The sequence below is a fragment of the Triturus cristatus genome, chromosome 12 (genome assembly GCF_964204655.1).
Source record: "Triturus cristatus chromosome 12, aTriCri1.1, whole genome shotgun sequence".
Lineage (NCBI taxonomy): Eukaryota > Metazoa > Chordata > Amphibia > Caudata > Salamandridae > Triturus > Triturus cristatus.
The window spans coordinates 22,311,990-22,325,308 of record NC_140595.1 but is presented as its reverse complement, the minus strand read 5'-3'; the positions used below and the strand labels follow the sequence as shown (position 1 = coordinate 22,325,308).

At 42.9% G+C, this 13,319-nt stretch overlaps 1 protein-coding gene across 1 annotated transcript in view; it reads right to left on the bottom strand.

The window, feature by feature from the left end:
• Nucleotides 1–337: 337 nt before the first annotated feature.
• Nucleotides 338–13,319, bottom strand: part of ANKLE1 (ankyrin repeat and LEM domain containing 1) — a 40,163-nt gene continuing 27,181 nt past the window's right edge. The window contains exons 5-9 of the mRNA XM_085638298.1: nt 8,428–12,156; nt 8,135–8,297; nt 6,005–6,164; nt 5,018–5,147; nt 338–4,377 (exon numbers count right to left, since the gene is read on the bottom strand). Of these exons, the coding sequence (XP_085494424.1) occupies nt 4,205–4,377; nt 5,018–5,147; nt 6,005–6,164; nt 8,135–8,297; nt 8,428–12,156 (4,355 nt within the window). The 3' untranslated portion in view covers nt 338–4,204. The remainder of the gene's footprint in view (nt 4,378–5,017; nt 5,148–6,004; nt 6,165–8,134; nt 8,298–8,427; nt 12,157–13,319) is intronic.

Genomic DNA, 13,319 nt, shown 5'->3' with positions numbered 1-13,319 from the left:
AAATTTTTTTACAAAAAAAAAGAGGATATGGAAGACATGAGGTAAAAGTGAGACGGTTTGACAAGAGTCTGCTATGAAGACCAGCGGCAGTGCGTTCAGTACATCTTTCAAAGCGCTACGGAGAAAGACTTAAGGAGTCTAGGCATCTACCAACAAGGTAATACGTGGTCATCTCACTGTGTGGCTCTAACCGAAGGAAGTGAGAAAGGACAACAATTCTTAGCATTTACAAAGGCTCTGTATACACACCCCCTCCCCCCGCCGCCTCTACACCACAAAAGTATAGATTAGAAAAACTAAAAAACACAAGCGAACCAAATATATGCAACGGAACAGGTTTTGGGGAAGGGGCTAATGCCAATTAGGTTTTTATTTAGATATATAAAACATATTTACTCCAATAGGATTTTAGTTTTGAAAAAAATGTGCACGAAACATTCTTCAGGAGTTTACATAGTGCAAAAAAAAAGGTACATTCATATTTTTTTTTATCTTCAGAAACATTAGTTTGCAAAGTCCTAAATATTCCTTAAATGAATGATATTCCAGTTTATTAAAATCACCAATTTACAACTGCGGGGAATACCTGCTAAAAATGTTGCACCTCTAAGTGCAAGCGTAGTGTGCACCACTGAGGTAATCCTGCAGTGCTAACTGCTTAAGGTGAATGTCATACACTGGGTACCACCACGTCCCCAACATCCTTCTCCCTTTTCCTAGGTCTACAGACCTGTATACAAAGCTGAACAGAGGTATGTAGCCCTTCACCCAAGCCAGAAACTGAAGCAATCACATTACATTAAAAACATAAAAGAAAGACTGGGAGAGTTAGGAAACAAGAGGAAACCTGGTTTGAGTAGGCAATGTGTCCATCAATTCTGGCTGGGGGAAAAAAAGTTGCTTACCTGAAACATTGTTTTTTCAGTTTAATATGAATCAATAGCTAACCTGCTTTGCATACTCCTGCCATCTGGTGGTTGGATAGGGTATAGCTCTAATACATTTCAAAACACACTACATCTAGCAGTCACGTGGTTAAGGTCACTAGTGTTAGCCTAATAACCAAAACCGTAACACTCTCTACTGATCTCTAAAAGGTAATTGATTCTGCCATCCTTGTTCATGGGAAGGATGGCTGAGAATCATCTTCAACTATAACAGACACCAAGCTGTAAAAACACTGCTACAGGGGCATAACTGCTTACTTTGAAGAATGGATCTTTTCTACACTCCCAAGCAAGGAGTCTACAGAGGTTTGTGATGCAGGAAATGTTGCCTTTTCAGAAGAGGTTTTGTAGCACCACTTTAGTTACTAGCACTTCTTGCTGATGGTCGGAATCCTTACACTGGTTCATCAGGAAGATGTGCACTTAACACCATCTGGCTGTTTGCAGATTTCATTTGAGAAGATCTTTTCCCAGAGCTTCGGCCTCTCCCTTGAGACTCTTTTCAAGAATTTGCTGTTTGCTAATCATTAGATGCATGTTACTATCCAGTGGAGCAGACTTAATTTCAATGCAGCTTTGTCCACACAGTGGATATAAAGCAAAAACTTTCTCTCAACGCTCTACTGACCGCTGATCAGTCAAGATAGAGATTTCAGTTGCTCTTGTATCCAAGGTTTACGGAGTGCTTTGATGGTAATTTTAGGAGAAGCATACAGGACTGGTAGAGAAATAAACAAACTGATCAGACAGAGGTTTCCGTTCACGTTGCCATGATGAAACATGAAGGAAGGTTTGTGTAATACTAGTAAAGGCAGCTAACTGACTCACTGGTACATTTACATTTCACCGCAGCCATACTCGAAAATGGATTAATCCACTCAGATGGCTTTCAGGCCAGCAGCTTCTACCCGACATTTGAAGATGTCAAAACAGACAGTCCCAAGCCTGATGAGGAAGTCACTGGCCATGCCAAGCCTAGAGTAAGATGCAAGTGCGGGTGCAGAGAGGTTCTTTCCAGAGCTCTATACTGAACTAGACTATTTTTTATAGGTTAACGGTGAAGCGATTCATTCACAGCTTCTTGACAATCACAACCAGAAACAAAGGCCAGGTCCGAATATCAGACTCCTGTGACTTTACTCGAATCAGATTACAGAAACGTCCACCAAAAGCGGCCCTGCACTGATGCATGGGGCATGAGATTCATGCCAGGCATTCATGAGAACCACCAAATTCATGCCATTAAATTAATTTGCGTAAGTGTGGATGTTAAGAAAATCTGATTTGAATGCCCTCCCTCCCTCCAGTTCATAAATGTTGAAAATCCAGGTTTTTAAAATATGTAAGTATTTGACACCTATTCGGTTTACAACCACCAGGAAGATGCAACGCATACTTCCTACATCTTGCAGCAAGAACACGGCTGATTTGGTACACCTACAGGCTTGAGACAGAAGTGTAGACTGTACAACAGCAGATTTGCTGAATATAACAACAATATCCCCATCATGGCTGCCTCGAAACCACATGGTGTAGGATACAGTCCAGGCTTTTCAGCCCTCAGCACTACGAACGCTGGCATTAAGCCTTAAAATGTTAACATGGTATCTACAAGTTTCAGAATGTAAAGCCATGTTGGCAACAAAAAAGGAAAGGGCCAGCTGAAGGCATTCCAAATGAAGCAATGCCATCATTGCGAGCCAGTCTGGTACAAGTGTTTTCGTGCCACTCATTCGCTTAACAAGGCTGTTATCTTACAGCTTCTTCACTGCCCTTTCTTTCCTCTATCCCTCGCAGGGTTTGGAGGTGGCCTCGGGCCTACATTAGTGTTTTATTAACAACCAACGTAACTTTATAGCACACAGCATTGGGCTACAGGTTCAGCGAAAACAAAGTTTCAGTAGAGACAAAGCAAGTTCAGTGGTGCAGCAGGGACACCTCATGGGCACTCCACAGTATGGCACTGGCTGAAAACAAGCAGGCGGCCTGCACCTTCTTGCCCTGCCACAGGTGTCACCCTTTGCTCTGTTTCGGCGATGATAGAGCGGACTGCATATGAGGACAGGTTTGGTCTTGGAGTTCTGACTCTAAAGGGACTTGGGGGTCAATAAATAAGCCTATTAAAACAAGGCCAAAAGCCATATAAGCAAGGAAGGCTGCAAGCTAGCTAAACATTTCACAGAAAGTAAAAAAAGAAACAAAAAAAAAACAAGGACAATCAGTTTGCCCTGAGAAGAGACAAGAAGGGTTTCTTACATCAAGTGCAGCAAGAATTTAAAGGCTGAAGAGGAGGCCATTCCTTGCAAAAACAAAAAAAGTGTTGCAGTGTTCCTAAATGCTATGGTTCACATACACACAATTTTTTTTTAAAAAACGAAGAGGTGACCGCGCCTTGTGTAGGTATGGTACCAGTGTTGCTTAAGTTTTGTTCACAAGAGGTGATTTGGAGTCTTTCCAAATGCCCATGAAGAACCAAGATCACCGCTGCTGAGCTGCAGTCAACATAAATATTAAAAAATTATTCACGATTGTCAGCATCAGTGTAGACACAAGTAAAAAATAATAAAAAAATATTGTGCAAATGCAGTAAAAATTCAGTCCAATTTGCTCCTTCCATTCGTCATCTTTGAGAAATTGTTCATTCACCCTCTACTTCATCTACAAGTTGTTCTCAGGCAGGAAGATGAAGAGGAAAACGTCTGATATGCTGAGAACATGGAGTCATGGAACTCCTTTTTGTGAAGTTTGTACAATTCTTGGCTTTTAAAAATATTCACATTTACAGCTAAGGGTGCTAAAAAGAACAAGACCCATGACGTCAAGGCACACAACAAAGAAGTGAGCTGCTTTTGAACACATAATCATTGAGACTGTGAACGTCGAGATTGTCTGGTTCCACAGAAGATTCAGGAGCAAGTATGGATGACCAAAAACCTGAATACTGAATTCCAAGACCACCATTTCCCATCAGTCACACATTATGGAAGTGGTCTCTTCCTCTCCGTAAAGCACACAAACGAAACTTCATCAGCCGCTTCCAGATTAGCAATCCAAGCTCTTCCGTTGCAGTGGACTCAGCAAGCATGCAGTATACTCTGTGCTGGGCTTTCAAGGGCATCTGGCATTGAAAGGTGGAGAATCAATGACCTCACATCCCTTTATTCCTGAGGAAGCAGGCACACTCCTCAGACATCAGATGAAGGGGACTTATCTAGTCAGAGTAATGACGGCCAGGACAAACCAAAGAATCCTGTCCCTCACTGGCCGATCCGGATATCTGCTGGACGCAGCTGCCTCTCTCCCTCAGCCAGAAAGATCTGCATTGCCCTTTGCAGCATGTGCACCCCAAGCCGCCTTCGCCGCTTCATCGGCCAATCCTGAGAGTAGCCGTAATAATTCCCTTTCTTCTGATTGGTCAACATCTTGATCCCTGAAGAGTTAAGAGGAGGAAGCATGTTAGAATGGGTCACACAACTGCTTATATGTCAGGAAAGGTATCTATAACAAAGGGTGGCATAGGTATAAAGTTTGAAACGGTCAGTTTTCGATACAATCTTTTCAAATACTTCACCTATTTTGCACCTGTTTCAAGGGATAAAAATCAAATGGAGATAGTTTAGAGGAAGATTAATGAGACAAGGAAAGGGATACCCATGCAACCCCGATGAATAGAGGTGTAGTAAAGTCTGGAAAAGAGAGAAGATGCCAGAAGTGACACCAATAACCAAACAGTATCAATATAAGGAAGGAATTTAGCATACCAGAGTAGAGAGGCAATTTTGGCAGTTTTTATTGTAAGGGGTTATGAGATAGGCCTGGTCTGGTGTGGTGCTTGGAAATAAAGAATGACTGGTTCAGGAGTAAAATGGGAAAAGTCATCATACCCAAGGAGGAAATTCAGGAAACATTTAAATGAGGACTGCTGTGGGTTAACATCAATAATGTGATTCACATGTCCATTAGAAAAACACACAGGCGTGCCAAGTAGCATTAAACCAAAGAGAGCTAGAGTCTAAAAACCCCTTCTGCCCATCAGTCTCAGCCTGCCATAAATGTGACTCATAACGTACCGATAGCATCTACCATACATGCTTCCCGCGTGTATGCCTCCACTGGGATAGCATTCTGGAAGCAGTGCAGGGATACCACCCCGAGGCCCGTCTGCCATATATCCAAGATATGTTGCACTTTTTGACATGCCTGCAAAGAGAAGGCAGCACGGAGATACAGGTTATCAGAGTTAAGACACGCAAGCAACCAACGTGATTGCAGATCATCTATTTCTTTTGCTGAAGGTTCAGTTTTCTGAATTACAAATAGAAGTGGCTAAAGGAAATTCTCACAAACCATCCTCTTGGTTGTTAGGCAATGTTGGCATTAATTTTTGAATGGATAAAATAGAAAAACTGAGAGGCCATTTATTGAAGACTAAGAACAATGTTATGCTAATAAATAGTTTTAACAAGTGTGGATTTTCCCCTGATATAATAAATTTATGTAGAAGTGCTGATTGCCATTTCTAGAACTTCCTTTGTTCACAGATCACAGTTAATACAAAATGGGGACAGGGAAATACTGGTGTAGGAGTCTCATCAATGGTCTATATATTATACAGGCTGACCCCTACATAATTTGTTTTGCCCAGCTGTGCCTCAAGACAAAATGAAACCAAATGTTTGAAAATGCACGAAATTACATCTTGCATGTACTGTGTGCTTTCCTTCTTTGGCTGAGACCTTGTGTCATCGTGCAAACACACAGACATCCACACTGAAACCTGACTTTCTGCAATAGATTACTATTACATATAAAGCCCAACCATTGCTCCTATACCCAATATCCAACTTCTTAACACGAATCTCATATTTGAAGTTGTAGAGAACTCAGTTAACTTCCTTTTTGGTAAAAAATCTTGAAATACATTTGCATACCATTTTGTAACCAATTCCTTCTTCTAATTGGACTAGCGGCAGCTGTCCCCCAGATACGCGAACTAGTCCACCTCCTGTTTGCCAAGCCCGTACTACCAGCTACAGATCGCAGCAGTGATGCCATACCTGTTTCTTGCTGGTCTTGTAGTGTGTAAGGGCCTCGTATAGATGGCTGTAGGGGCGTGATCGCTTCCCTTTGCCCACATAAAAGACAGCACTGACAAAGGTACGAAAACATTCTGCCCGACTCAGGTTCAGGCAACGACAGGGCAGGTTCCGAGTCACTCTGCAGGGAAGACAGAGAACAGGGAACAAAAATACACCAGGGGACCGTGGTTTATAAGCCATGAAGAAAGGTTCAGAATGAATGGAAAGAAAAAAATTAAATCACATCAAATCCAAGACTAAAACGCTGCGATCGTACAGTGACTCATAGCAAGAAACAGTTGAGTAGGAAATAAAGTGAAATTAAAAACAAACCTTTTGGGACAAGAGATGTGATTCTATGACAAAAATGAAATGTGTTAAAATATATAAGCAAAAGAGTAATCATTAAAGTCTTGAAAAGGGTTTTCAGGGTTACAATCTCCAAAGAGCGAAACACATGCCAGTATTTATCCTTCACAGTGATGCTTCTGGATATGATGTTTTGAAATACTAATAAGGAATAAGAAAAACAAAACCGAATATGCCATCATAAAGATCAATTAATGTGTATATGAAACAAAGAGGCAAAAACATCTCAAGTGTGGACGTGGCGGTGAGCTGACATCTGAGAACCCCAGACTTCTGCAGATAAGAACACAATGGAACACCATGTAGAAGTTTTTCTAGTAGGTTTTGGTCAAACTATGAAGGGGCTTTAGTGACTCCATCTTCATACAAGTGGTCTTGCACCCTAAGGTTGCAACTTTTAAGATCCTGAAAATAACTAAGAAACAGGGAACCGTCCAGAAAGACTTTTTAAAAATTGCCTTAAATACAAGAAGTCAGTAAGATAGAAGAGTCCTTTCTCTAGCAAGAAATGTGATCACGTTGAGCTCTTAACCTTTCCCTTCAATCCACTCTTTTTCCATTCTTCTCCTTGAATTGCAATACGTTGTCTGCTTGTAAACATCTTCCAAGTTTACCTTTCTTTCTCTGGGCTCATTTCTATATTGTCACTCAGATACATCTATGCTTTACAAAACATGTAATTTATCAATTTTTTGCAAATAAATTGTGTCCTTCTTCCCCATCTCAACTGCTCTTTGTAATTTGTTCACTTTTGTGCCGATCATTTTGTCTTTCAGTTCACGTATACGTCAACACCTCTCCTGCCTCGCCTTCGCTTGTTGGAATCTCCTTCTCAGTTTGCCTCACATGGAGGTTCTTATGATGTCTTCAAATCTCTCCAAACTCTGACTTCTGGTATCTTCTCATTTGCATCTCATTAACCTTCTCCTTGCTCTCTGCTCATCTCGAATCTCTCTAGCCTCTTCACGTGGACCTTCAAGATTCTAATAAACTAACCAAAATGCTCTGGAATTCAAAGGCCTTTACTCAGACATTCATCATTCAGCAACTCTCCAGCAATATAAAGTTCACATGAAACCTCTCTCAAGTTCATCTCTAGTGGAGATGCATCAATTATTTGATTGCAATGTCTCAAGGTTGCAACTAAATTCTTCAATTATTTGGTCAACGTGGATACAACTCCAAGAAACAAAACCTGCGATGGCACCGTCTAATAACAAATGACACCTCATAGGAGTACTGATAGCTCTTTACTTGCTGCCAGAAAATAATCTGGTTTTGTAAACATGTCTAAATAGCACCTAAGTTAATGGGGCACAAATGGGTTTGAAGAAACAAAAGTGGGGGAGTTTATAGGAAATGGATGGATGCTTTAAAGGTACAAACAAGGAGGGGCGTTTAACAATAACCCATAGAGCGGGCTAGAATGAAAAACACTGGTGGCTGTTATACTTTTAACACTTGGGCTATTTTTAGCAGAGCATGAGACATTTTTCTGCCTATCTCAAGAAAAAGATCTGGCTTGGTCTGTCACTCATTTGAAGGGCTCCAAACACTATTAACATGTTATTTTTAATCTACCAAAAACTCATGAACATTCACCTAAAATATTTCAAAGCTTTGTACAAAACAAGAGAATAAAACCTAATACAAAGTGAATCTGCAATTCAAGTGCCAGTCATACCATAGTCTGACAGACTGCCTAGAATAACTGCGGCACCTTTTGGCAATGACTGGTACCTGGGATCCAGGAGCAGGTAATTGAAGCTAGACTTCAGCACGCCTTCACGCCACTTTGCATTCTTATCCGGTTTATCAAACTGTCTGGAAAGGATCATCTCATCCTCGGTGCAGTCAGGAATATGAAAACTCCGCAGAGCCAAGGTCAGCTCCGGACTGTACTCTGCGTGACGCAAGGAAGCCCCAAAAAAAAAAAAAAAGGAAAAAAAGCAAAGAAAGATGGGGGAAAATTAAAATAACAGACTTGAGCATTGTACCCACGAAAAATATGTAGTCAATGACCCAAATGTTACCTGACTGAGCCCCTTTTGTCTGTGGATCCTTCATCAACTTGTCTAGAAGTGCCAAGTAGACGCGTCGGGTCAAGCTGGTGACTGGCCCCGGATTCTCTCCAAATTCCCTCAGCTTTGCCATGATGTCATCATTGGAAAGTCTATAGAGTTCAGGTGAAATTTTGTGGCCATTAACCTTCAGGTTTCTTTTTCTTTTCACATGAGGCTCTGACTGCTGGCTCTTGTAAGTGGTCCAGTCATAGATGATGGTATCGTTGGAGCTTGTAGAGTTCTGAGTCGAGTCGTCTGTGCACGGGTAATGACGCTCTATCAATGCATGTCCTTCCTCAGGGTCCATGTACAGATACTCAATTGGCTCATTCACATCTATGCTCATGGGGCGCCCCCCGGGAGACAGGGTGAGGTTGAAACTAGTCGAGCCCTGAACTGGGTACAACGTATCCAGATTGCTACTCACTGCGGACACCGGATGAGAAGGCCGGATAGTGGATAATCTACTAAAGCTGTACCTTGGCCTGAGAGGTGATCCTTCCTCCTCTGAACAAAGGTGAGGGTACAAGAGCGTGCTGTGACACAAGTCCATGCTTTTATTTGGTCCACTTACAGCATTGAGACACTTCAAACTGCCCATACCCAGATGAGGAGCAGCTCCGGAGTGGTCTCCATCTTCTGTCATCCAAGTGTTATCCGACATGTTGCTGTCTGGGTCTGAAATCAGTGGAGAAATTTGTGACCTGGCAGTATGGACTGCAAAGGGCATGCGCTCATCTGTGAACGAGGAAGATTTGTCGTCAGTGAAGAAATCACTGAAGTTACAGTTTCTCTGAGGTTTAATTAATGCTGTTGGAATGGTTTCGTCTGGCTCACTACCCCTAATTCCACCATCACCATGAGACGGGAGCAGCACTGTGGCATCAGAGTCATCGGGCTCATTACCCCCAGATCCACCAAAACCCTGTGATCGAAGCAGCACTGTTGCAGGGGAGTCGGCTAGCAAACGATTTCCATTAGAACCAGCGTTCTGAGATCGGAGTAGCAATGTTGGGCTGGAGTCCTCGAGCTGATTCTCCCCACTCCGACCAATACCCTGAGATTGGAGCATCACTGTTTGACTGAGATGATCAAGCCCAGAACTCCCACCTTCTCCTTTGCCCATAGAGTCAAGGAACAAAGCACAGCTTGGATTTTCTGATACATCCTCCTTGGTCTCTGGGGCACCAGTTTTACAGCACAATGTACCTAGAGGCACAACATTTTTGTCAATGATTACAGTATCGTCCAGGCTGTGTGTTTCCATTCCTTTTGTAGATGGCTCCGGAAAATGTCCCAAGAGTCCTGCCCCTTGGGAAAGAGGCTGCTCATCCTGGGAACTGTCATCTGCCATTCCACTGCATGCATGAGGAGACTTACATCTTCGAACCGGGCTGAAAATCCGTGGACCTCTTTGAGGCATTTCCAAAGATTCATCAAAAAGTGAAGAACTGCTGTTACGGGATGAGGACGAATTAACACGGCTCTTCGTTCGAGGCGTAATATAACAGGGACTTTTGCTTCGCTGGGACGAAGGTGACTGCACCATTTTAGTGGCAACCATCATCCTTCTGAGCTCTGTAGACAAGCTGGCATAGTTTGCATTTCCAGGAGAAGCATCCTGACCAGCAGAATAGTCACCTTGCAGTGTGTCAACAATTGAATTTCTTTGTTGTCGCTCTCGATCCAACAAGACACTTTGTTGGAACTTATTGCTCAATGTGTCAGGTCTTTCATCTAGAGAAGCGCCATTTTTACCGAGGCACACTTCCACTGACAAAGTATCTTGACTCTGACAATGTATCTCCTCCTCAGGCATGGAACTGGCCTCCTGAACATCAACACCATTGCCACACATTCCCATAACCAGCACCCCATTGCAAAATTGTCCTGGCTGAGCACGCTCCGTCAACGAATGTTGAGACGGAAAAGATGACTTGTACTTCTTTGTGGAAAGCATCATAGCTTTTAATTTTGCGCACATATCAAAGTCTTTAGGAGCAAGGCCACAGTCTCGACTGAGGGCATCTGTGGCGTGGGTATCCGGTGTTGCAGGTGAAGAATCCTGTGTAGCAGGGGCAGTATTGACCTGTAAAGCTGGGGCAGCATTATGCTGTGAAGCAGGGGCAGTATTATCCTGTGAAGCAGGGGAAGTATTATCCTGAGAAGCCGGGGCAGTATTATCCTGAGAAGCAAGAGCAGTATTATCCTGAGAAGCAAGAGCAGTATTATCCTGAGAAGCAAGAGCAGTATTATCCTGAGAAGCAAGATCAGTATTATGCTGTGTAGCAGGGGTAACTGTAGGATTTCCTTTCCTTCCACTCACTGCAGAAGCAGAATCTGCTACCAAGAAGTTTCTCTCTGTAGTTTGGGGCTCACTCCCACTCTCCGACTCTCCAGATGCTGTACACACTCCTTTTATTTCCTGTTGAAAACCACCACGAATAGAAAATCCTTCTGTATATTCTTCTCCTACAGCATTACAGATCTTAGATTCTTTACCAAACATATATGTGAGTGGGGAGGTGTCAGACACCACATGCAGATCCTGTGCAGTGAAGTCATGCCCTGGATGTGAATGCCACTTGGGAGTGTTAAAATCCACTTCACGAGGAACAGGGTCTTTCTTGGGGACAATGCTCTTACTGTCTGAGATTGAAGAGGCGTCCCGTTGAGTCTCCGAAGCAAGATCAGCCTTGCTTTCTTCAAAGTGTTGACTGTGGGTGCTGTCGTAGCTAGAAGCACCGCCTGTGCTATCATAACATTCGCTGTGGCAGCTGTCGTACTTATCACTCTTTGAGCCAACGCTCTGATCATGTAAATCCGAAAGCAAGCATCTGTCATCTGTGGGGCCCGTGAGCCTTGGATCCAGCATGGTTTTCTCTAAATCACAAGCTTCAGAGTTTTCACGTGAGACTGCGTAGATGTGATCGGGTGACTTGACATCCACACCTTGGCTTTTTTTAAACTCTGGAGTCAAGAAAGAGCCTCGAAAGCAGCTTTTCAACACTGTGTCTGTGTCACTGATAATGGCAGAGTGGCTGCCTCTAGAGGTGGAACTCAAAGTGCAGGCTCCAGGTTGTTTCCAAGGTTTGTGGGGCTCCCCATCAGTTGTGGAATGTGTGTTGTTGTGATGTGCCTCAGCATAGCCACTGCATTTAGAGAAGGTTCCTGTGAACACTGTTGGTGAGGTAATAATGTGCCGAGAGGCACTTGTCAAGTCACGTTTTGCTGAACTGTCACTGATACTTGAGGCGATTCGTTGTGTTGAGACATTGACTGACTGATGATCTCCGGCAGGAACGTCTCTAGCGTCCAATGTGCGCACAGTGTTTACAACACTAAGGTGGGCAACTAGAGGATGAGCACCAAAAAACTGTTCAGATGGATATGAGGCTGGGCTATCGGTGTTCACTGGTAAACTAGGCTCTGTCCCCAGAGGAGGCATCTGAAGCCCAGACGATACTAAAACATCAGCGTGACACACGTTTTCTGGCAGGCTTTCCACAAAACTTGGCTGTTGGCTATGACTAGCGATGACAGTGTCGCTGAGGTGGCTATTTAGGTTTGGTCTGCTGGGAAGGGTGCACTGCAGGGACATTCGGGTGCTATTCAGGGGGCCAGCATCGGAACATCTTCGATCATACGTTTCTGAGAGTTCCGTGGTGTTATTACTGTCTTCGGCCTCCAGATATCCATCTGTAAAGAACACAAGCATCCAGTTACTAAAAGCTTCAAAGACTCACCGTACTTCCCAGGGTGCAAGCTGCTTGAATCTCTCCAAACTATAAAGAGAGAAGGATAGCAAACTACACAGAAAGATCATGTATTTATGAACTCTGTAGACACTCGCAAAACATACAACGCCCAAATGAACTCTGCAAAACACAGGCCTGTGATTTTCACTTATATACAATGCTGGGCTTTAGCTGAAAATATGATCTTTAAAGAGACCTTGCTATCAAAACAAGGTGGCGTATGCTTCAAATCAGAAAACATTTGCTTTTTTTTTATAAACACTCCTGTGTAAAAATTGGCAAGGCGAAAATTTTGCTGCACATATAATATAAAAAAATAACTAGACTTTTTAGTCAAATAGGGAGAAAAAGCCTTGACCCTCTACATTTTATAAAAACATTGTTTTGGGGGCATTTCCAAATCCAGGAACACTTCCTGGTTGAAATACAGGCTCTGTGCCCGCCTCCAAAGAATATCTGTTCCCCTTCGTTATTCTGTCATCAGTGGAAAAAATAAACATTCCAGCTTTAGCCGGGGTATTTAGGGAAACAATCCTTAGCTAAACGTAATGCCTTTTCCGAAGAACCTTTACAATGCACAGTATCCAAGCACGGAAGAAACATCTCCTTTTTATACATGTTCAATTCTGGACAGATGCCTCTCTCTCTCTGAGGATTTAAAGAAAGGGGGAGGGTAATATGTCTGGTGTTGGCTTCTCACCTATTGGTTTTGCCAGTGTGTATTTTGTTTGAAGAGGTTTAGTGAGGTTCTAGTAAGACCATTCACAGATGGCTGGCTATGCATTTGCATGTGTTCAGACGATCAAGCTGCCATCTCATGATGGTTTCTGTTATACTTTGTCAAAAAACTTTCCAAGATGGACGCACAGGCACACATGCACAAACATAACGTGTTTTTTCATCAAGTATACCAAAAACAGTTACAAGATAGCTGCTCTTGCACGCGCATTCATGGGCAGCTATGTGAATGTTTTTGTTTTATCCTTCATTAAAGATCATTCACAAATAGCTACTTGGGAATGGTAAGGCATGCACATGGAGGGGCAGCCATCTTTGAACCATTCTGAAATGGAATAGCATAACAGTTAAAACAAAATAAACAAG